Below are 25,492 nucleotides of genomic sequence, written 5' to 3' on the forward strand. Positions count from 1 at the left end.
CCTTCATCCTTTATTCTACTCCTCCCCTCCATCCATCCCTCCCTCCCCCTCTCCCTTTTCACACACACGCACGCACGCACACACACACACACACACACACACGCTCCAGTCCTCTCTATATTTTCCAAACTCCACCTCTGGCAGGTTGTGATTTCCACTGTCAGAAATTGCTTTTTCAATATCTCTCTCTCTAATTATGAGCCCAGCTAAAGGGGTCATGCCACCAGAATACCAATTTTTTTCCCCTTCCACCATTTCTCCAGAATATTTCGTTTTTTTCCAGGTGACAAACAACAACCACTACAGCACAGTCAATACACCACCATCTCATCTGTGTGGCAGGATCATTTCTATCGTACTGTATAGGCCTATGTGTGGCTTTGACATTGTTGATGTCATTCTTACCAAGTTGTCGTATTGCATTAATTCGACTATAGCATTTATTTTATCTATTCTATATTCATGTTGGTTTAAGTCACTGCCCAAATCTGAATCATATTTTATTTGTAACATTTTGAAATGAACATGTTGGTATGGAATTGAGGTCTGCTAAAATCTATATATTTTTGTCCATATTGGGGGAGATACTTTTGGAGAGATTTAAGGTTTTTTGAACGCACTGACAGTTCGGGGGGAGAAGAGGAAAACCACTGAATTTTGATACACCTACCACAAACTCCTTGCATTCTCAATCACTTACTGTGCTCCTTAAGGGTTAACTTTTTTCACAGAGCAGTCTTGGTGCGTTTGATTGACGTGCAGAGCCCCGAGCTACCAGCATCCTCCAATCAGCGAACGGTTAGTACACCCCACGTGGGTGTTCTGAATACCCATTGGCTCTCCTCGCCAGTGTTTACTGTGCCGAGGCTGAGCCCCACGTGGAGATTTCATTCAATCATTGAACAATTCCACTGCACCCTCCACTTTCTATTGAAAATGTTGTACTGTTTATGACATTAACCTTAACCTAAATATGTGAAGAACATTATGTTTTGTTAATTATAAGGCTACACTGTCATATGAACCTAATTAGAGTGCAAAACTAACTGAGAATGAAATCAAGAAAGATTTCTTTACAAATATCGCTAGGCTATTTGAAGAAGAAGAAGATTGTAATTGTTCGATTTGCAATAATATTTTAAACTTTTAAGAGGAGCCTGGGCTTTACGCATGATACCACTATTTGGCAATGGCAAGCATTTGTATTTCTGAACCAGGAAAACAACGCAAGCGTTTACAATACCCCCCCCCCCCCTACTCTCTCTCTTTTAAACCAAGAAATTGCAATAAGGTAGCCGTCGTGCCTTTGGGTTCTCTCCATCAACAAAGTCTCATGTTGTGTCCCACTGAGGATCAAGCACTGAAGCAGGGATCCGAAAAGGGGGGGAAGGGAAGGGAAGGGAAGGGAAGGGGGGTGAGACAGAGAGAGAGAGAGAGAGAGAAGTGAGGGAGTGTTGTGAGTGTGAAAGGAGTGTAGGGCAAACCAGCCCCAGCGAGACAAAAGAGAGGCTGCGGCTGCGTTGAATGTGGTGGTGGTGGTGTCCGTCTCAGGAAGCCACAAGCAAAACCACGTTTCCCCCTCTGCCTTTTGCGCTAGAGCGAGCGAGAGAGAGAGAGAGAGAGAGACGGCGAGAATACGTCGGGGAGGGGACACTTTTGCGCCAGAAAAAAACAACAACAACACAACGGCGATATTCCAATTGTTGGAAGTGCGAAGTTGAGGACTTGAACCATCTTGTACGGACCCGGGGGGGGAGTGCATCTTTTCTGTTCCCGTATACCCTACGCGTAGTGCAGTAGTAGTGCAGTCAGTGTGGGACTGTGGGTTGGCGAGATAGACCAGAACAAAGGAGTCTTCAGCGAGGAATGAGCGAGCTGAGACTAGCTTTGCCATTACCGCCTTTGAAACCAGGCCAGATGCCTCTCTGAGAGCAGCACGAGCACGAAGATCGTCGTCTCCCGTTCCCAGCGAACCCCTTTGCTCCAAAGAGAGAAAAGAAAAAATAAGAGAAACGCAACACAAGTCAGGCGGCTACGATGTTTCCTCAAAACCGGCCACCGGTAAGTAGACTACACGCTACTATGTAACAACAGTCGGCAAATGGTTCGCCTCGCCTCGAATTAATGGGTGTATGTATGTCTTTCGTAGCGTGGATAAACACACAATGTCCGCAACAGTGAGGTTATTATTCTTTATTTATTTTTTAAACAAATTGGGTTTGAATTCACTCCAGCAAATGTGATCCCTAGCTGGAATCGGTACAGTGATATGTCTTTGTCATCCTTGCCAGTTGTTTCCGGGAATTAATTTGTGGTAAACAACAACACAATAAATTCATTTCAGATTGAATGCTAAATAAATTTCAGATTGAATGGTAGTATACGTTGTATATAGTTTGAATAGTTATGATCAGTGCAAGGTTGTTGTCTTCTTTTTTTTTTTTTACTTGGCAAAGGTCAGATATGTTGCCTTGCCCTATCCTATAACCTGGGGGCTGGGCTTTTTGGCGAAGGAAAAGGTTTATAAACAACAACAAAACACAGCTTTAATTGAGTGTCTTTGTGTGTGCAAACCCCGTGTCCTTTTGGTGCTGCTCACCGTCATCTGCCTAGAGAACATGGAGCCTCTGTATAATCTATATAGTGTAGTGTAGTAGTATATGGAGGAGTTGACCTAGATGGTGAAGTGTCTATGTTTGTCCTTTCGACACAGGGTGAGGGAGAGGGAGTGAGTGAGTCAGCTTGCCTTGGCTTGTTGACACACACACACACACACACACACACACACACACACACACACACACACACACACACACACACACACACACACACACACACACACACACACACTCTTCAATGATCTGCCCGGTGAAGTGCTACTCATAAAAACAAAACTCCAAATGTTTTCCTTTTTTTTAATATAATCATATCAAGGATGAATCGATATTTCTTATTTGCTAAATGTCAGTCAAAGTAGCTTTTATGTATTGTGCTTCTGAGGCCTATACCACTATTGGCAGGAAACTATAGGTGTATAATACGTTACTCCCATGGCCTGGGGGGTAAAATGAAAGGGAAAGTCGGCATGAGATCTATATCTGTTTTCAGGATGGGTCTCTGCACGGTTCTGGGTGCAGGAATGGATTGGATACCATATACATGTGGCTTCGGTTTATTTATTTATTCTAGTTATTAGGTGGAGAGCCTTTGAGCTGTCTGAAACAAACGATAACACAAGTCCTCTCTGGTCAATTAGATTTGCTCATTTGCATACCCCCCCCCCCCCCACCATGCCCTCCACCCGCCACCAATTAGAGTCCTATGCCGTGAGGCCAGGTAAAGTGTGTGTGTGTGTGTCGTTGGTATGTGCATATTGGTATTCATCATCATGTAGGTTTGATGTAAATTAACATCCAACTAGGTGAAAATCAATGTAATCCAGTACAACGTACATCAGTGGGTTTCAACCAGTGGTCCCCGAGGGGGTTCCAGGTGGTCCCCACTGCAGCTATAAATGATGGAGAGTTGGTAACCAAATGGACCCTTTATATCTAAATCCCATTAAATGGGCTCAAAAGCCAAATAAATAATGGGCCTTGATATGAAAAGGGTTGATGTTTTTGGTGTGTACGTTCACAGGAAAATCCTGTATGTCCATTTAACTCTGCAAGTGTAAACATTTACAGTTTTACCTAACACTAAATGGCTATAGTTACACTAATGCCACACATGTAGTAGTCATACAGTGTCCTGTCTGAAATTGAACTATACCAATGCTGTCTTATATGGCTGTGGTTCCCAAAAATAAATGAGATGTTTGTCCGGAATCCAAACTAGTGAAAATAGCAGATCTACAAGTTTGCAGAGCGGCTATTTTAATAAAAATCACACCTGTGTGAACTGAGTGGTGCAACTCTCTTCTCGTCTGTCTGTCTGTCTGTCTGTCTGTCTGTCTGTCTGTCTGTCTGTCTGTCTGTCTGTCTGTGTCTCTCTCTCTCTCTCTCTCTCTCTCTCTCTCTCTCTCTCTCTCTCTCTCTCTGTAATTAGCACTAGGCAACAGTGCAACACTATCTCTCTCTCTCTGTTTCTGGCACAACAGCACCAATTTTGCCCCTACTGGTGGTCATAGTCACATAGCCACACACCCTTAATTGCTCTTCCTTGGAGTGGTTGCACCACTCAAAAAATGTGTCTTGTGACCCACTGTTTGGTGAAACCGTGTCTTATGGTCACACAGTGATGAAGGGGAACTCATCATAAGCTTGCCAGGCTCCCAAACGCATATTAGCAACTATGAGCTGTGTATACTAGCGTAGCAGTGTAGCTGGCTGGAGGCAGGCAGGCTGTGAGGGAGGCAGACTGTGTGGGTCTGTGGTTTGCACTCTAAAACCCAATCCCTCTCATCCAGCCTCTCCTCGCTGTGTTTCCTGTGAGCGTTCCCGACCACATCTTAATGTATGGCCGGGCGTCCCGTGGAGAGAGGCGCAGACTGTGGTGGGCCTGGGTGGAACGCTTAGACCAGCAGCTCTGTTTCATTTCAGCACACCACAGACCTTCATCACCAGCATCATCAAAATGTGCCTGCCTGCCTGCCTGTCCCTCGCTAGTCCTTGGTGGTGGTGATTAGGGCCCTGTTTGCTGCAGCTCAGGCTACATCCACACATTTAAGATGTTTCCGTTGTGTTGCCAACTCTCGTGAATAGAAATACGCCAACCCACCTCCACAAACAAGCCAAATCTTGCACGAGAGAAATGAGCCAAATCTCACGTCGAAAAACAAGCCAAAACAAGCCCAATAATATGTCCCTATATCCCGGCTAAAAACACCAAAATCAGATGTATATATCATTATAATTACTATGTAGGTGTATAATAATGTTTTGGTTATTTATTATAACATTACACGCTTACTTCCAAGGGCTTAATATGTAGAGACACCAGAACGATTCCGTCACTCAATGTGATTCACACTCCCCCAAACCTATGGGGAATTCTAGTGTATACCTCAAAGAAATGTTGGCTTGTTAAATTTGCCAAAGAAGCCACAGCAATTTTTTAAATGAGCCCAAAACAAACGCAACTCGCCACTTTTTGCCTCAACCCTGGAAAAAAATGCAGATTATCTTCATCACATTCCGTGCTCAGCCAATCAAATCACTATTGTGTTTGTGTGTACCAACCAACACAAACGCATACGTAACACTGGCCAACCAAATCATCACCAATGTGGTACACACAAAGCTGGCCATAGGAGAGGTTGCCGCCCCTCAAAAACAAGCCCAAAGTTGTGGGAAATAAGACAACATCATGGCAACACTGATTGTAAAATGGCGTTTTCAGGTTCAGGTTCAGGTTCAGGTTTATTTGTCATTTGTATAGATACAGAGTATACATACAATGAAATTTATTTTGCTCAGAGCACTCTCCGTCTTACATACACAGGACATAAACAAACATCTATAGTGCAAGAAAAGACAAAAAACAGTAAAAGAAAGTGCAAGTGAAGTGAAGTGCAATACAGTTCAAGGTCAGCTGTTCAGCAGCCTGACTGCCTGGGGGTAAAAACTGTTACTGAGACGGGTGGTACGAGATTTGATGCTCTGGTAGCGTTTTTTGGAGGGGAGTAGTTTGAACAGGGTATTTGCGGGGTGGCTGGTGTCTTCCATGATGTTATGGGCTTTTTTCATACAGCGAGTGGTGTAGATGTTATGGAGACTGGGTAATTCTGTAGTGCCGATGATTTTAGCTGCTGTTTTAATGGTCCTCTGCAACCTGTTGCAGTCCTGAGCGGTCGTGTTACCGTACCACACTGTGATACAGCCAGTTAAGACACTTTCAATTATACAGCGATAAAAGTTCACTAGTCCTTTTGTACTTAAGCCAAATTTTTTAAGGCGCCTCAGAAAGTACAGTCGCTGCTGCGCCTTCTTGAGGATGTACTCGTTGTTGAGTGACCATGTGAATGTGTCTGTGATATGTATGCCCAGGAATTTAAAGTTATCAACTATGTCGACAGATGACCCTTTGATGGAAATGGGGGTGTGGATGCCTTTGGACTTCCTAAAGTCTACAATGATTTCTTTGGTCTTATTGGTGTTAAGTGAGAGGTTGTTGTTATCGCACCATAGAGTTAGATCCTCTATCTCCCTCCTATAGGCCCTCTCATCCCCGTCGGTTATTAGTCCGATCACTGTGGTATCATCCGCAAATTTAATTATGATGTTATTCTCGTATCTGGCGACACAATCAAACGTAAACAAGCTGTACAGCAGAGGACTGAGGCAGCAGCCTTGGGGCGCACCGGTTCTGGTGAGAATTGTGGATGAGCTTCTCTCTCCTATGCGAACACACTGGGGCCTACCCGTCAGAAAATCAAATAGCCAGTTACAGATGGAGCTGCCCACACCAAGTCCACTGAGTTTCAACACTAATTTAGATGGTACAATAGTGTTAAATGCGGAACTATAGTCTATGAACAGTAGTCTGACATAAGAGCTTTTCTTGTCTAGATGTACCAGGGCAGTGTGTAAAGCAAGAGAGATTGCATCATCCACAGATCTATTTGCACAGTAAGCAAACTGTAAAGGATCAATACTAGCAGGAATTATGCTCTTGATATAAGAGATAACCATTTTCTCCAGGCATTTCATGAGAACAGATGTCAAAGCAACAGGTCGATAATCATTGAGACAGGTAACAGGTTTTTTCTTGGCAATGGGTACAATTATTGTTTTTTTAAAACACAATGGCACCACACACAGTGACAGGGACAGGTTAAATATGTCTGTGTAAACCCATGACAGCTGGTTATAGCATGTCTTAAGGACACGAGAGGCTATCCCGTCTGGCCCTGCAGCTTTATGAGCATTAACTTTTTGAAACGCTTTACTCACAGACCTCTGCGTCACCTGCAGGTCCACCGCCTCCGGTGCGCTCTGCGCAGTGGCTGGGTCCGAGTTGTGAGCCTCGAAGCGGGCAAAAAAGTTATTCAGCTCGTCTGGTAAAGACGCGGAGGTGTCAGTGATATTACCTGACTTGGGTTTATAGCCCGTAACCGCCTGCAGTCCGCTCCACATTCGCCGCGAGTCACAGCCGCTGTAGTCGAGTTCTAATTTGACTCTGTACTGTCTCTTTGCGGCTTTGATAGCCTTTCTCAGTTCATATCTGGATCGCTTGTAGAGTTCCACATCCCCGGATTTGAAGGCGACGGTGCGCTCCCTCAGTTTGATGCGAATGTCACTGTTAATCCATGGCTTCTGGTTCGGATAGGAGCGAACTGAACGTACTGGAATGCAGATATCCACACAGAACTTGACGTAGTCGGCGACAGAATCCGCATATTCATCCAGACTCGTGGCAGAGTCCTTGAAAATGGTCCAATCTGTCGCATCAAGACAGCCCTGGAGTTTGGTAACGTGATCTGTGGACCAGCTCTGTACCGATCTCACTGTGGGCTGCTCACACTTCACCTTCTGCTTAAAGGCAGGGAGTAGAAGCACGGCCAGGTGGTCGGATTTCCCAAAGTGAGGGCGCGGTAGCGCTCTATAAGCAGCCTTGATGGTGGAGTAACAGTGATCGAGAGTTTTATTCCCTCTGGTTGGGCATTTGACATGTTGGTAGTATTTTGGTAACACAGTTTTCATGTTGCAGTGGTTAAAGTCCCCCGCCACAATTGATACGGCCTCCGGGTGTATAGTCTCCTGTTTGCTAATAACGCCATACAGCTCATCCAACGCCTCGGCTGCCTTGACTTCTGGCGGGATGTAAACAGCCGTTAGCAATACACAGGGGAACTCCCTGGGGAGATAGAATGGTCTGCACCTTAGTGTGAGATGTTCTAGTACTGGCGAGCAGTACTGTGAGGCAATAACCACGTCTGTGCACCAAGTGTCATTTATGAGGAAACAAACACCACCTCCCTTCGACTTGCCCGTGACCGTCCTAGAACGGTCGGTGCGGAACACAGAGAACCCCTCCGGTTGTATCGCCCTGTCGGGTGTGTTTGAGCTCAACCACGACTCTGTGGTCTGACAGCTGACAGCTCGATGGCGCCGTACTATGGCGACACGCTCAGAGCAGCTCTCGTCTTATTGTTTGTCTTCATGTTTTATGTCTCTGTCTCTTCGTGCATTGTTGTTTATGACCGTAAGACACTACTGGACATAAGATTGGATGTTCCCAGCGATTGGAAGCCGCGGTATTTACCGAGAGAACTCTACAACAACAACAACGCGGATACCCCGCCACGGAGCAGCAACAAACACAGACGGGGAAAGAGAGGTGGCGTCCTAGCGAGGTTACGAGGACGACCTACCAGACCCCCGATCCCCAGTATGCTGCTCGCTAACGTTCAGTCTCTCGATGAGAACAAGCTGGATGACCTCCACAGCCGCTTACGTTCACAGCGGGATATAAAGAACTGCTGTGTGTTCTGCTTCACAGAGTCGTGGTTGAGCTCAAACACACCCGACAGGGCGAAAATGAAGACCATGATCTCCATGCCTGAAAACGCATATCACTCATGGACACAGGGCATGCGTATTGCGTATCTGTGGGCGACAGGGCACGTCACGTTTTTTGACAGCCGTTTGACGACAACATCCATGAATCGATATAAGTCTACTTATAACTAGTCACACAATGCTTGTACATTCAAAGAATGTTTCCACTTTCTGTTGATGTAATCTGTGAATTTAGCTACCACAGGGGTATGAAACAAATGTTAGGTTACACAATAGTTTTTGTTTGTGTGTGCGGGTCTACTGAGAAAAGAGAAATGCACATTCAGTCACAGGCACAAAACATGATGGGTAACATTTGGCTACTGATTTGAGGATTAGAACTAAACAGGAATGTGTATGGTATATATAATTTATGTCAGAAGCTTTCTGTCTGCAGTGTCCAGAGGCCTTTCTTCAGCGCGCCTGGTACGAACCGTGAGTTCAGAGTGACTGTGCAGTGTGTGCACGTGGTGCTGTTAATATGGTTATAAATCACAACTTAAGCATGATTATCTACAAACGCACTGAAACTTTTTTTTCCCTCCTTCTTTTTCCCATTTGAGGTTTGGCACTCTGCACCACTATTGATTTTGCTCAAAGAATGGGACCATAGAAGCCATGTTGTCGTAATAATACCATCATCGCACATGTTTTTCTAAACATACGTTTTCATTGTACCAAAGAACAAATTCGGATTAGAAAATAAATTAGGAATGCCAGCCACCACTATGTTAGTGGAAATGTTTTTAAACTGGCTACACTTAAAAGATGAAATCCTCTAGCACTCATGTTTCGTGAATGAGGTTGTATGTGTGGGCATTGTAACTCCATTCATTAGTTCTCCCCACTTCTGTAGTGACAGTTTTTAGCCTCGTTAATCACTGTATCCAACTTTGAAACTCCATTAAATCCATAATTTTGAGGGATCTCCTCAGTCGAGGTGACCGCGGGCACCCGTGAAAGTGCTGGGAGAACAGAGTGGCCATTTGCACTCGGCTTCACTACATGCGTACGCAGTTTCACCAGTTAAGTGTGGCTATGTAATTATAAGTAATAAGGGCAAAAGTCATCCGAATTGGTACTCTGTACCGATGAGTACCGGCCCTATTCAAGCACCGTCTGTAAAAAACAACAATGCCTGTTCTTGAATGATAAGTACATCCACGTGGGTTCCCTCTGTCTAAAAGCTTGGACCCTGTTCCTACTCCATGTAGGCACCAGTAGCATTATTAAATACCCAATATAACTGCACAACAGCTGCTAGCATAGACGACAAGGTCAGTAACGCTTGTAATTCGTTATCCATGATGTTCCGCATAACAAACAACGTTCTTATTTCTAAGACTGTCTGTAGTCACTCACTGTACATTTGCATTGGGAACTAAAAGTATTTAGTAAAAGGGTGTTCTTTGCTTTAATCATGGATATGGAGTCATGGCGTGCTAACGTTACAATTACCCCGTGGGTGTTCTGGGGAGGCCGAACCTAGTAGGTCCCCAATATGCTCTCACCTTTTTTGAGGACAGTTGGACCCACAGAGTCTCGACAGAGGGGTATTGTAATGAACCTTAGAGGGCCTATACAGAGTATTGAGAAGAGACATAGACATGTAGAACAAGGTTATAGAATAGTTATGAACAAATATCAATACCCCCATTGCTAACATGATTTTGCGATGGCATAGATTAATTTTAATATGGGGAAAGGTTAGGCCAGGACCTTGAGCAGAGACGATCCACCTTCAGAGCACATTAGCAAAACCTTCCCTTCCGGGCCGACTCCCAGCATAGCTCCTTACTTATCCCGACTCGTCCTGTGGAGAGAGAGCCACACTATTGATTGGCACCGTGCCTTCCACTTGCTGAAACGATCTCAGGTGTACAGTAACAGTACAGTACACAGGCTGTTGTGGAGATGGATGCAACTCTGAGAAGGGAAGAACACGAGAAGAACGGGTTGAAGGCGTTTACCTAACGAAGGAAGGCACCTCCAGCAATTAAACCAGCTGACAGCCAAACTGTTGACGCTCCGCTAATGTGGGCTGACAGCGGGGACATTTGAATAACGAGGCTTGAAGGAGTGAGGGAGGGAGGGTTAAGTGAGGATGAATTGAGGGAGGGAGGTAAAAAAAAACTAAAGTAGTAGAAGCGCGGGACAGAAAGGGAAGATGTGTTGCTAATGAAACGGGTGCCTAGCTATCCCTCTACTCCCACCTAAGTGAGGGAATCATTGAGCGATTACAGAGACATTTGTTTCTCTTGCAAGGTTGAGCCCAGGAGATTGCTTCTTGGGGTATGAGGGAGGGTCAGTGGACCCGCATCACGCGCTGTCTTAAAGGGATATTTCACTTTCCACTTTTTTGGGGTCATCTCATCATCTACTCGTGACTGTGAGCTACTTATGTGAACACCCCAGATAGTTTTGTTTTTAGTTGCTCGATTCAGTATTCAGACTCGGCCCCCTTCCCATACAAACCCGTCGTAACTTCAAACTCCATTTGAACCATGTTAGATTCAACCTTGGTCCTTCTAATATGTGAGGAGGCCATGTTCTTTCAATTACTTTTTTCATTTATTTTTTTATAATTAAAAACATGGCCCCATCACGTATTAGGAGGACTTACTTAAAACTTTGAAGTTACAATGGGTTTGTATAGGAATGGGGCAGGGCAGCTAAAAATGAATATCGAATATCTAAATAAAATAAAATAAAATATAAAGATCGGATCGGGAAAAATCGGTATCGGCATGTTTCAAAAATCCAATGATCGGAATAGGATCGGGAGCAAAAAAAAAACGTGATCGGGACATCCCTGCTAAATCCTGAACTTAAAAACTCTGAAAGTGAAATATCCCCTGCAGGTCACTTCCTCAAACTGCATATGAACGAATGTGTAATATATAATGTCATCAGGTTGAGCCACTAGGGTACCCCAGTATATCGCAATGTTTTTTGTGTGTGTGTATGTGTGTTGGTGGTGGAGGAGGGGGGGGGGTTGTCGTGCAGAGATGGACAGAGCGACGGCCTGACAAACATTCAGACAGTGAAAAATGGAGAGAGTCCATGATGCTATTCTGGGTGAGCCCCACTGTCACTGTGTCCTTGGTGGAGGTGGTAGGCAACCAAGAGGAAGAGAGTCAGTGTACCCAGACTGTACTAGCGGCAAGATCCTCGCGCGTGGCTGCAACGTGTTTTGTTGTTCTTTTGCCAACGCGGCAGTCAAGTTGCAGCCGCGTTCCATCCACCAGCTGTTTAAAAACCCGGAAGAGGCTCTTGGCGGCATCTGTTTTTTTTTTAAATGTTTTTTTTAGTTGTGGCTTTCGCCTTTATTTTATATTTTCTATGGAGGGACAGACAGTAGGCTGACAGGAGGGGGGGAAGACATGCAGTAAAGGCCGTCGGGATCGGGAGTCGAACCCGCGGCACACTGCCAGACTGGATTACCAGCTAAGGTGCCTGGACCACTGAGCCATTGCCCAGGCATGTTGCCGCTACTGTCTGGGTACACTGACAGAGACCGTGGTGGAGGTGGTAGGCACTAGGCAACCAAGAGGAAGAGAGAGAGAGACCATGGTAGATGTTTACTCTTAACGACTGGCTCTGTGAGTAAGCAGTGTAATTAGCAGCCTGGCTAATGGGCCAAGCGAGAGGGCCAGCTACATGATGACACCTACGTGACTATAGAGAGAGATATGAGAGGTTCTATTTACACAACAGGAAAACCTGTGATTTGGGCACAAATTTGAGTACAAATGAAGCATTGCAGTATGCTTACTATTATTGTCTCTTCCGCTGAGTATGAAATGAATGCACGGCCACTGTTGGCTAGCATGAGGCCTTCGATGTACAGTACAGGGCAAAAATAATTTGGTTATTATTTAACATAGCCGTGGTTCTCTGAAAACATAATGAAATGGCATTTTAAAGATGGAGTGCCATGATCCTTTTCCACCCTAAAACATGATCATCAGGTATTATTATTATAAGGAGGAAGATTTCTTTTTGTGTACAGTATTTGTTTAAATGTCATCTTTATGTGGACACGCGCACCAGTTCATTTAGGGCGCGTTCGGAAATAGTGCACTGAGCGCACTGTGCAATGCAAACTAATAGGCGAGTGCGCTCCGGTGCGGTATTTCCGAACGCGCCCTAATTATGCCTGGTGTGCCTGGTGGGTGGTGATCCACCTGAACTGAAGTCGCACCCACAGCTGTTGTTGTATGATAAAGGGGAAGTAATGTCACCTCATAAACATATGAAAAACGGGAAAACTGGAGTTATAGCGTGCTCCTCTGGGAATAAAAGTGCTAACAAAAATAAAGTACTTCTGGGAGATAGAAGATCATGTGCGAACGGCCCTTCTTCTCCTCTGGGGGAAACTCCTCTCTGGCTGGTGATTAAGACGAGAAGCGGATAATTGTAACGGGTCAAGTTGTACCAGAGGAGGCACGTGGTTATCTACACACCCTCTCTAGTCTAACAAACCAACCAGCAGGGTCAGCAGTGACTAGAGGACACAGTGGGATTGTGATTTGAGTTAGAAAAAATAAATAAATGGGTGTTATCATCGTGTGATACAATTTTCACAGTTTTAACCATTTTGACCTGAGATCAGATTTAAAAAAAAATCTTCTACATCCTGACAGTTTTTTGAAAAAGCTATGTTTCGATGTCAGTCATTCTTCGATTTTTCAAAAATAGCAGACCTACAAGCTCGTAGCGTGCCATTCGGTGGCGCGCTATGAGCTTGTAGATCTGCTATTTTTCAATAGGTAAAGCATAACATAATGCTAACACCAAAAGGGGTTCCTGCCAAAAATGGGTTAAGTGGAATGTAAAAGAGACAAATTGAGCGGTGATCTCCACAGACATAACATTAGATGTGTTTATGTTCCAATGCGAACTTCCAAATTTAATGAGTAAATGATGTCAATATGTCACAGTCAGATCTCAGATTACAATGTCCTGGTTTTTTGGCGTAAATTGGTGGATGAGACCAGACGGGGTCATATGGCTTTAATACGTGACTGGTAATGAAAACACTGCTACAACATTGTATGGCGAATGGCTACTCTGACTGTCTGTCAGACATTTATAACTATTTCTGTTCGCTGTACCCATTTAGTCTGTCGTTAAATTTGTCCTACTAGAGCGGTCCCCTTTTATGCACATATATGGAGCTCTTTGTCAGGCATGGCGATGTCAGAAGTCGGTAGGACGAACCTTTGTCTATGCAGTGATGCATGTCAGCTTTGTCCCCGTTTTATTCCCATATATGGAATTCTTTGTCAGGCATGCCCAAATATGTCTGGCCCGGGCAGAGGCCTTTTGTGGCGGTTCTGGACAACCGTGGGTCCGACCGACTCGTCACCGGGCACTGCGCTCCCTGTGAGGGTGTGCAACGCATTTGTCGAATTTGAAGTCGGTGGGGGCGAACGGTTCTCGAGTTACGTCGATTTCAGACGTACACACGTACAGCACACAGACTTGGTCCATTTATAGATGTAAAACCAAAATCACAGTTGTGTGAAGCGAGGGGCGCCCACTGTATTTATATCGGCCACATGACGTCTAACGTTGTCTATTAGTGCCCTAAACAAACAAAGTCCATAGTCCATAGCCTTAGCAAACGATACACGTCTCTAGTCTCAAGTGCTCTAAACAAACATTGTAACATGATAACATCTTCAAAGTCCCTAGACTTTGCTGGCAAACGATTTACGTCATATAAACAAACATTCAAAATCCCATAGACTTGGCTGCCATATGACGTAATCTTCAAAAGCCATGCATTGGAGGGGATAGCGGCCCTCAAAAAATAAACACACACACACACACACGCACACACACACCAGCAGTCTCAATACACACGCCTGTATCTGATGTGCTAACTGTTTGAGCTCTGACTATGACCAGTTGTTATGGCCTTGGGTTAAAATTCCCAGACACATCTGATCGTGATTATTGATCATATCTAGCAGGTTAATTTGGCCGTAGCTATAGCAGATGCAATGCCAACAATGATAGGATAACTGTGTCCACCATCTTACCCGGCCCGGATAAGATGGTATAGTAAGACGGGCCATTGTTGTCTACAATTTTGCCATGCGGGCAGCAATATAATTATTTTGCCTGTGCAGCCACTGCAGCGGCTGGCTAGTTGTTTACTAAAAAGGACCAAAGAGGCCAGGGATGCTGAGATTGCTTTTCCACATGCCAGTCGTGTCGTTCATTTTAGTACCGGATTCAGATAAGATGGCTGCCGATAATATGATGCCATTTTGGAATTGAGATTCCAAAATGACAGACAGTGACACTGACACGTCGCCTCTATGGTTTTATGATTATTAATATTCACACAACCACCTGCTAAGATCACACCACAGTATCCTTAACCCATTTAGGCCTGACGTCGAAAAAATAAGTCTTCTAAATCCGGACAGGTTTCTGAAATAAATATGATACTGTATCAGTGGTGCTCAATATTTCATGTCAAGGACCCCAAAAATGATATGTAATATGCCTCCGCCCCTCATCTGAAAATATGTTGTTCCAGGGACCTCCCCAAAAGCAAAGATTTGAGTTAAAACGTTCACTCTGTAATAATATATATTCAAAGATTTGAGGCACATTTTCGTAGCGCGGCACTCTGTGTAGATCTGCTATTTTCCAATAGCTAAATTATAACATAATGCTTAAAACAGGGGTTCCCACCCAAAATGGGTTAATATTCAACTGCAGATGTCAATATTTGTTGTGTGTGTGTGTGTGTGTGTGTGTGCGTACGTGCAACGTGCATGTGTGCTGCAAAATGGTCTGTGGTGGGGGTGCAATCTGTCTCCAGAGTTTGTGTGTTTGTGGGCTGCAGCGGGGATATGAGGTCATATGTGGTTAGCTGCTTGTGGTGTAATTAGAGAGAACTCAAATGAAAACAACATTGATTGCATTCAAGGAATGCCACATTCTCAACCAACCCTTTACTACAGATGTGTGTGCGTGTGTGTGTGTGTGTGTGTGTGTGTGTGTGTGTGTGTGTGTGTGTGTGTGCGTGCAACCCACCCTTTTTAATCACGGCCAGATCCGTTATGAAGCGGCCTTCATTTCCAGCATACAGCCCAGTACAGTACTGGGTTTTTGGTCTGGACTAGAGAGAGACGAAACGAAAGCCTTTAAAATCCCATCGAAGAAACCTTGGGCCTGATTAAAATCATTAACACACACACACACACACACACACACACACACACACACACACACACACACACACACACACACACACACACACACACACACACACACACACTTACTTGGCAGGGCCTCATTTAATCACTGCAATTGACTTAGGCCATTCTTGGCTACAGGACAGCCAGAGGAACAGATTAGTTTGTGTGTGTGTGTGTTGGACACACACACACACACACACACACGCACGCTCACGCACACACGCACGCACACACACACACACACACACACTGTATAATAGTCAGAGCAGAGGATGTGATATTAAGGTCATATACGGGACATCTTGTGAGTTCTTGTGCAAGAGTAACGGTTGACCACAAAAGCGCCGTCACTTTAGACGGTGGGTTTTGTGAACCGGGACAGATCAGATCAGTCCTGGTGACACGGCGTACGGTAGGTGTTCAGTCCCTGTCAATTTAACTAAACTACAGAGGATTCGTTAACACTTTGACTACTGAACCCAAGTTGCTCGAGTTAATTGACCGTAGAACACTTTCCCTCCCGTTCGCGGAGTTGCTCGAGTTATGTTTTCATTGTTTAATCCGCGTTTTTAATCAGTTTTAATTAAGTCGTATACGGGCATTCGACCGGACAGAGTGGGATATGTGACGTGTTTTGATGACATCATCGCAAAAAAGGTCTGTCGCTCTAGCGTGCAAAGGGTTATGGGAAATTGAGTCCCTATTCATTACAATGGCGACGGTGCCGCGCAGCACGCGCTCTGTTGTGATCGCCACTCTGGAATATTTTTGAAGACTACGACGAGCGATTTACACCGTTTAAAAGTGGATTTTCATGACGAGCCACTCGACGGTCAGTGCAGTGGCTGTTCAAAGGTAACTTAAAACCCGGCAGTGAAACCTGAAACACGATTGTTTTAATCTCGGCAACAACAAAAAACTGTTAATTAATGGGATGATCACCACAATCACAACCACAATCTTGTGTAATTGTTAGGCCACGTATTGTCAGCGCTGGTCTGTCTTACATGGCGGTTGGATGTTGTTCAGCCCATGTGAGCCATTTGATTTTCCAAGGGCATGATGATGTTTCTGGTCTGAGCTGTGGAGTGACTGACCGTGACCGTGACCGGGGTCATTGTCAGATGTCGGTCCTCATGCCTACATTATATACACAATACAGGAGGGGTCAATATCGCCTCTATACTATGCTGTGCTTTAGTTGACCCCTAACCAATGTGAGGTCATCTGAAAGCAGCGTGGTGCCTTTCAGTGGTGGCTGGCAAGTAACATGTACATGTACTTACTACTACTTAAAGGACAACTTTCGTTTTTTCCAACCAAGGTTCATGTTTTAGGTTGTTAGGGTAAAAGATGAGTGTTCTTTTTTTTTCATTTGCTGCTTTCTTTCGTTTTAGGGATTTTAGCTGTTTTTGACAGGGGGGCGGGGCTGTCAAAAACAGCTAAAATCCCTAAAACGAAAGAAAGCAGCAAATGAAAAAAAAATACACTCACCTTTTACTTTCTCTAAAAACAACCTAAAACATGAACCTTGGTTGAAAAAAACTAAAGTTGTCCTTTAAGTACTGCACTTAAGTACAATTTTGAGTTCATTATTTTTGAGTGGTGCAACCACTCCCTTACGGAGTTATGTGTGTGTGTGGGTGGCTGGCTGGGTATGAGCACGGTTGTTTTTCACCACCTGTGCGCAACCTAACACACACACAAACACACACACGCACATATTAACTGTCTCTGTGACGTGTGTCCTCTGAGGGACGGTGTCTCTCTGTGACGTGTGTCCTCTGAGGGACGGTGTCTCTCAGTGACGTGTGTCCTCTAAGGGACGGTGTCTCTCTGTGACGTGTGTCCTCTGAGGGACGGTGTCTCTCTGTGACGTGTGTCCTCTGAGGGACGGTGTCTCTCTGTGATGTGTGTCCTCTAAGGGACGGTGTCTCTCTGTGATGTGTGTCCTCACAGAGGACGGTGTCTCTCAGTGACGTGTGTCCTCTAAGGGACGGTGTCTCTCTGTGACGTGTGTCCTCTGAGGGACGGTGTCTCTCTGTGACGTGTGTCCTCTGAGGGACGGTGTCTCTCAGTGATGTGTGTCCTCTAAGGGACGGTGTCTCTCTGTGACGTGTGTCCTCTGAGGGACGGTGTCTCTCAGTGATGTGTGTCCTCTAAGGGACGGTGTCTCTCAGTGATGTGTGTCCTCTAAGGGACGGTGTCTCTCTGTGACGTGTGTCCTCTGAGGGACGGTGTCTCTCTGTGACGTGTGTCCTCTGAGGGACGGTGTCTCTCTGTGACGTGTGTCCTCTGAGGGACTGTGTCTCTCTGTGACGTGTGTCCTCTGAGGGACGGTGTCTCTCTGTGACGTGTGTCCTCTAAGGGACGGTGTCTCTCTGTGACGTGTGTCCTCTAAGGGACGGTGTCTCTCTGTGATGTGTGTCCTCTGAGGGACAGTGTCTCTCTGTGATGTGTGTCCTCTAAGGGACGGTGTCTCTCTGTGATGTGTGTCCTTTGAGGGACGGTGTCTCTCTGTGATGTGTCCTCACAGAGGACGGTGTCTCTCTGTGATGTGTGTCCTCTGAGGGACGGTGTTTCTCTGACGTGTGTCCTCTAAGGGACGGTGTCTCTCTGTGACGTATCCTCTGAGGGACGGTGTCTCTCTGTGACGTGTGTCCTCTGAGGGACGGTGTCTCTCAGTGACGTGTGTCCTCTGGGGGACGGTGTCTCTCTGTGACGTGTGTCCTCTGGGGGACGGTGTCTCTCTGTGACGTGTGTCCTCTGAGGGACGGTGTCTCTCTGTGATGTGTGTCCTCTAAGGGACGGTGTCTCTCTGTGACGTGTGTCCTCTGAGGGACGGTGTCTCTCTGTGACGTGTGTCCTCTGAGGGACGGTGTCTCTCTGTGACGTGTGTCCTCTAAGGGACGGTGTCTCTCTGTGATGTGTGTCCTCTAAGGGACGGTGTCTCTCAGTGATGTGTGTCCTCTAAGGGACGGTGTCTCTCAGTGATGTGTGTCCTCTAAGGGACGGTGTCTCTCTGTGACGTGTGTCCTCTGAGGGACGGTGTCTCTCTGTGACGTGTGTCCTCTGAGGGACGGTGTCTCTCAGTGACGTGTGTCCTCTGAGGGACGGTGTCTCTCAGTGACGTGTGTCCTCTGAGGGACGGTGTCTCTCTGTGATGTGTGTCCTCTGAGGGACGGTGTCTCTCTGTGACGTGTGTCCTCTAAGGGACGGTGTCTCTCTGTGATGTGTGTCCTCTGAGGGACGGTGTCTCTCTGTGATGTGTGTCCTCTGAGGGACGGTGTCTCTCTGTGATGTGTGTCCTCTGAGGGACGGTGTCTCTCTGTGATGTGTGTCCTCTGGGGGACGGTGTCTCTCTGTGATGTGTGTCCTCTGGGGGACGGTGTCTCTCTGTGATGTGTGTCCTCTAAGGGACGGTGTCTCTCTGTGATGTGTGTCCTCTGGGGGACGGTGTCTCTCTGTGATGTGTGTCCTCTGAGGGACGGTGTCTCTCAGTGATGTGTGTCCTCTGGGGGACGGTGTCTCTCTGTGACGTGTGTCCTCTGGGGGACGGTGTCTCTCTGTGACGTGTGTCCTCTGGGGGACGGTGTCTCTCTGTGACGTGTGTCCTCTGAGGGACAGTGTCTCTCTGTGACGTGTGTCCTCTGGGGGACGGTGTCTCTCTGTGACGTGTGTCCTCTGGGGGACGGTGTCTCTCAGTGACGTGTGTCCTCTGGGGGACGGTGTCTCTCTGTGATGTGTGTCCTCTAAGGGACGGTGTCTCTCTGTGATGTGTGTCCTTTGAGGGACGGTGTCTCTCTGTGATGTGTCCTCACAGAGGACGGTGTCTCTCTGTGATGTGTGTCCTCTGAGGGACGGTGTTTCTCTGTGACGTGTGTCCTCTAAGGGACGGTGTCTCTCTGTGACGTATCCTCTGAGGGACGGTGTCTCTCTGTGACGTGTGTCCTCTGAGGGACGGTGTCTCTCAGTGACGTGTGTCCTCTGGGGGACGGTGTCTCTCTGTGACGTGTGTCCTCTGGGGGACGGTGTCTCTCTGTGACGTGTGTCCTCTCAGAGGACGGTGTCTCTCTGTGATGTGTCCTCTGAGGGACGGTGTCTCTCTGTGACGTGTTTCCTCTGAGGGACGGTGTCTCAGTGACGTGTGTCCTCTGAGGGACGGTGTCTCTCTGTGACGTGTGTCCTCTGAGGGGACGGTGTCTCTCTGTGACGTGTGTCCTCTAAGGGACGGTGTCTCTCTGTGACGTGTGTCCTCTGAGGGACGGTGTCTCTCAGTGACGTGTGTCCTCTGGGGGACGGTGTCTCAGTGACGTGTGTCCTCTGAGGGACGGTGTCTCTCAGTGACGTGTGTCCTCTGAGGGACGGTGTCTCTCTGTGATGTGTCCTCTCAGAGGACGGTGTCTCTCTGTGACGTGTGTCCTCACAGAGGACGGTGTCTCTCAGTGACGTGTGTCCGGTCCAGCTCTGAATCATCACAATAACGGCCCTGAGCTGAGGAGCCATGCGTCAGACCCCCTGAACGGCTGACCCAGCAAGAGGCCAGCGGAGAGCAGAGAGAGAGCGGCCAAGCACTTTTTACCACGTCTTAATAAATCTTTTCACTTCTCCCCTTGGAGCACACTCAAAAAAGAAAAAGTCTCTCTCTCTCTCTCTCTCTCTCTCTCTCTCTCTCTCTCTCTCTCTCTCTCTCTCTCTCTCTCTGCCTCCCCAGTGTCAGGGCAGCCGTCGCCGCCCACTGCTAGCCTCTTCTCCGCCTTCATTTATATGTGCAAGACTCTGCCTCTCTCTCTCTCTCTTTGCACCTGTCCTCGTCTGGAGCACGCGGCTCGCTGGAGAGAAAAGCAAAAGAGGGGAAAGGTGGAGAGATAGAAGGAGAGGGGAGAGAGGGGGGGGGGGGATAGAGAAGGGCAACCCTTCCCCCCCCCTCTCTCCCTTTTCCTTCTACAAAATGGCCTTGGTGCTCTTGTTCCTGAGGAGCCTTTCCCCCTGTGAAGAGTAATTGCTGTGTATGTGTGTGCGTGCGCGTGCATGCGTGCGTATGTGTGCAAGCATTAGTGTGTGTGCGCGTAATTGTGGGTATGTGTGCACAGGAGAAGGGGAGGGTGTATGTAGGCCTAAGCAAGATTGACAATGTCCTTGTGTGTGTGTGTGTGGTATAGTGGGTTTGTGTGTAAAGGACTGTGTGCACGCCAGACTGACGGAAGTGTATAAAACGTAGCCTACACAAGTAATTTTGGGTGAGCACAAGAGACGGTGTGTGGGTATTAACGTGCGCGCACACATGCATGCATGAGTTCTACTGTGCATATGAGTGTGTGTGTGTGTGTGTGTGTGTGTTTCTGAGAGGGGGATCTGGCCGACAGATTGAGAGCAGCTTGTTAGAGAGAGGAACAATGTCCTCTGGGGGACGGTGTCTCTCTGTGACGTGTGTCCTCTGGGGGACGGTGTCTCTCTGTGACGTGTGTCCTCTGAGGGACGGTGTCTCTCTGTGATGTGTGTCCTCTAAGGGACGGTGTCTCTCTGTGACGTGTGTCCTCTGAGGGACAGTGTCTCTCTGTGACGTGTGTCCTCTGAGGGACGGTGTCTCTCTGTGACGTGTGTCCTCTAAGGGACGGTGTCTCTCTGTGATGTGTGTCCTCTAAGGGACGGTGTCTCTCAGTGATGTGTGTCCTCTAAGGGACGGTGTCTCTCAGTGATGTGTGTCCTCTAAGGGACGGTGTCTCTCTGTGACGTGTGTCCTCTGAGGGACGGTGTCTCTCTGTGACGTGTGTCCTCTGAGGGACGGTGTCTCTCAGTGACGTGTGTCCTCTGAGGGACGGTGTCTCTCAGTGACGTGTGTCCTCTGAGGGACGGTGTCTCTCTGTGATGTGTGTCCTCTGAGGGACGGTGTCTCTCTGTGACGTGTGTCCTCTAAGGGACGGTGTCTCTCTGTGATGTGTGTCCTCTGAGGGACGGTGTCTCTCTGTGATGTGTGTCCTCTGAGGGACGGTGTCTCTCTGTGATGTGTGTCCTCTGAGGGACGGTGTCTCTCTGTGATGTGTGTCCTCTGGGGGACGGTGTCTCTCTGTGATGTGTGTCCTCTGGGGGACGGTGTCTCTCTGTGATGTGTGTCCTCTAAGGGACGGTGTCTCTCTGTGATGTGTGTCCTCTGGGGGACGGTGTCTCTCTGTGATGTGTGTCCTCTGAGGGACGGTGTCTCTCAGTGATGTGTGTCCTCTGGGGGACGGTGTCTCTCTGTGACGTGTGTCCTCTGGGGGACGGTGTCTCTCTGTGACGTGTGTCCTCTGGGGGACGGTGTCTCTCTGTGACGTGTGTCCTCTGAGGGACAGTGTCTCTCTGTGACGTGTGTCCTCTGGGGGACGGTGTCTCTCTGTGACGTGTGTCCTCTGGGGGACGGTGTCTCTCAGTGACGTGTGTCCTCTGGGGGACGGTGTCTCTCTGTGATGTGTGTCCTCTAAGGGACGGTGTCTCTCTGTGATGTGTGTCCTTTGAGGGACGGTGTCTCTCTGTGATGTGTCCTCACAGAGGACGGTGTCTCTCTGTGATGTGTGTCCTCTGAGGGACGGTGTTTCTCTGTGACGTGTGTCCTCTAAGGGACGGTGTCTCTCTGTGACGTATCCTCTGAGGGACGGTGTCTCTCTGTGACGTGTGTCCTCTGAGGGACGGTGTCTCTCAGTGACGTGTGTCCTCTGGGGGACGGTGTCTCTCTGTGACGTGTGTCCTCTGGGGGACGGTGTCTCTCTGTGACGTGTGTCCTCTCAGAGGACGGTGTCTCTCTGTGATGTGTCCTCTGAGGGACGGTGTCTCTCTGTGACGTGTTTCCTCTGAGGGACGGTGTCTCAGTGACGTGTGTCCTCTGAGGGACGGTGTCTCTCTGTGACGTGTGTCCTCTGAGGGGACGGTGTCTCTCTGTGACGTGTGTCCTCTAAGGGACGGTGTCTCTCTGTGACGTGTGTCCTCTGAGGGACGGTGTCTCTCAGTGACGTGTGTCCTCTGGGGGACGGTGTCTCAGTGACGTGTGTCCTCTGAGGGACGGTGTCTCTCAGTGACGTGTGTCCTCTGAGGGACGGTGTCTCTCTGTGATGTGTCCTCTCAGAGGACGGTGTCTCTCTGTGACGTGTGTCCTCACAGAGGACGGTGTCTCTCAGTGACGTGTGTCCGGTCCAGCTCTGAATCATCACAATAACGGCCCTGAGCTGAGGAGCCATGCGTCAGACCCCCTGAACGGCTGACCCAGCAAGAGGCCAGCGGAGAGCAGAGAGAGAGCGGCCAAGCACTTTTTACCACGTCTTAATAAATCTTTTCACTTCTCCCCTTGGAGCACACTCAAAAAAGAAAAAGTCTCTCTCTCTCTCTCTCTCTCTCTCTCTCTCTCTCTCTCTCTCTCTCTCTCTCTCTCTCTGCCTCCCCAGTGTCAGGGCAGCCGTCGCCGCCCACTGCTAGCCTCTTCTCCGCCTTCATTTATATGTGCAAGACTCTGCCTCTCTCTCTCTCTCTTTGCACCTGTCCTCGTCTGGAGCACGCGGCTCGCTGGAGAGAAAAGCAAAAGAGGGGAAAGGTGGAGAGATAGAAGGAGAGGGGAGAGAGGGGGGGGGGGGATAGAGAAGGGCAACCCTTCCCCCCCCCCCCTCTCTCCCTTTTCCTTCTACAAAATGGCCTTGGTGCTCTTGTTCCTGAGGAGCCTTTCCCCCTGTGAAGAGTAATTGCTGTGTATGTGTGTGCGTGCGCGTGCATGCGTGCGTATGTGTGCAAGCATTAGTGTGTGTGCGCGTAATTGTGGGTATGTGTGCACAGGAGAAGGGGAGGGTGTATGTAGGCCTAAGCAAGATTGACAATGTCCTTGTGTGTGTGTGTGTGGTATAGTGGGTTTGTGTGTAAAGGACTGTGTGCACGCCAGACTGACGGAAGTGTATAAAACGTAGCCTACACAAGTAATTTTGGGTGAGCACAAGAGACGGTGTGTGGGTATTAACGTGCGCGCACACATGCATGCATGAGTTCTACTGTGCATATGAGTGTGTGTGTGTGTGTGTGTGTGTGTTTCTGAGAGGGGGATCTGGCCGACAGATTGAGAGCAGCTTGTTAGAGAGAGGAACAATGAGGCCACAGCCCCTCTCCTCTCCTCTCCTCTCCTCTCCTCTCCTCTCCTCTCCTCTCCTCTCCTCTCCTCTCCTCTCCAAAATAGACCTCGCCCCACAGACTCACTCTCTCCTATCTCAGTTTTGTTTCTCTACACACGCACGCAGGCCGGCAGCAATGAGTAACACATACTTAAATGTGGAGCTGCATGTGGATGTAAATATATTGATGTAACTCTATTCACGTCGGCTGGACGTGCAGCTAAAAAACATCACATTGATCATTAAAAAAATAATAATAATCCTCCCCCAATCCCAGAATAATTCCCTCCCAATCCTTTGAAAATCACACAATCACCCCCCGATTTACGATCACGTGATCGGATCGGGACAACACACACACGCGCGTGCAATAACAAGCAAAAAAAAGCGTGTTTAAGAGTCAAAAACAAAATCCATATATTTTCACCCCCTCCCCCTTTTATCTCTCCTCTGCTTCCTCGGGGAGCGTCTTTAAGTGTGCTGGTGCTGGTGGTGTGAAGCATCTGTCCCTGCACCGGCAGTCTGGCACACATCAGCTTTTTTAGCTTGAGTTTGACAGAGAGCCAGACAGACAGACAGACAAACAGACCCCCCCCCACCCCCAGACCAGCTTTTGCTCGCTTTTGTCTGCCTGTCCCGCAGCATTACCCCTCCAACCGAGGTCTCCTAATTGCTCTGGACCCTGCAGAGAAGGTGGAGACGAGGGGCGGAGGGGTTCTCCAGCCAAACGATGGGGACCCCCCTTCCTTCCTCTCTCTGTATACTCTCTGTCTCGCTTCCAGCCTGACTTGCCTTTAAACAAGTATGTTCATTTGGCTGTGAAGCTCGATGTGTGGCAATCTCCAGTGGTCCCAGTCGTGGCACATGTATGTACATCTGGGCCAGGTGGGAAGTCACACTGTATCAGCGCTGGACACTCCCTTACAGTTATCGCATACTAGAGCTTGACTGCAAGCTCTTGAAATTAAACATGACAATAGATACAAAATAAACACAACAGAAATCTATTTTATTCATATTGTTTTTTTTACTAATCAGTGCCTTGTTGCAAGTGCACCCTGTTGCATGTTGAGCTTGTAGAGCTTGTAGATCTGTTATTGTTAAATGTTTGCCGATATAATGACTTCCCCCCTGCATAATTGTCGATATACGGATAAAATACAAATATAAACCGAAAGTATGACATATGGACCAGACCTACCTATACCTATATCTCAGACATGGCCATCTATATCTATCTATATAGATTAATAGATGGTACACAAACACACACAGGTTCAGGCTCGTAATTAGAAAAGGCAGTTGGGATCTTGGTAGACTGTATTATATGAGATGGCTTCCCTGTGTTGGCTGATCTGAGTGTGCGGGAGGTTTTGTATAGGATTCGATCAGACTTGGGTGCCATACCCTTTTGTTTGCGTTTCTCCGGTATAGCGTGTGGAAAAGAACACGTTATTCCAACCAGTTCCTTTCCCCTCCATCAGGTTTACCCCGGCTGACCAGGGGGAGGCAGTATGCATGTTTTTTGTGAGGGTACCTATACCGTGGCTTATTGGGGACATGGGGAGAACATGAAAACTCCACACAGAGAGAAAATTGTGAAAACGGATATCGATATCTTCACTCTACAAAATGTGAAACGATT

General features: G+C 47.5%; 1 protein-coding gene across 4 annotated transcripts in view; it reads left to right on the plus strand.

Annotated features, from left to right (window-relative positions):
• Positions 1-1,451: 1,451 nt before the first annotated feature.
• Positions 1,452-25,492, plus strand: part of LOC310860557 (transducin-like enhancer protein 1) — a 79,190-nt gene continuing 55,149 nt past the window's right edge. For all 4 annotated transcript variants that reach the window (XM_083767537.1, XM_083767534.1, XM_083767535.1 and 1 more), the window contains exon 1: positions 1,452-2,061. In XM_083767537.1, the coding sequence (XP_083623663.1) occupies positions 2,038-2,061 (24 nt within the window). In that variant the 5' untranslated portion in view covers positions 1,452-2,037. The remainder of the gene's footprint in view (positions 2,062-25,492) is intronic.

This window comes from Protomyctophum parallelum (genome assembly GCF_964188405.1).
Source record: "Protomyctophum parallelum genome assembly, chromosome: 6".
In the NCBI taxonomy this organism is placed as follows: Eukaryota; Metazoa; Chordata; class Actinopteri; order Myctophiformes; family Myctophidae; genus Protomyctophum; species Protomyctophum parallelum.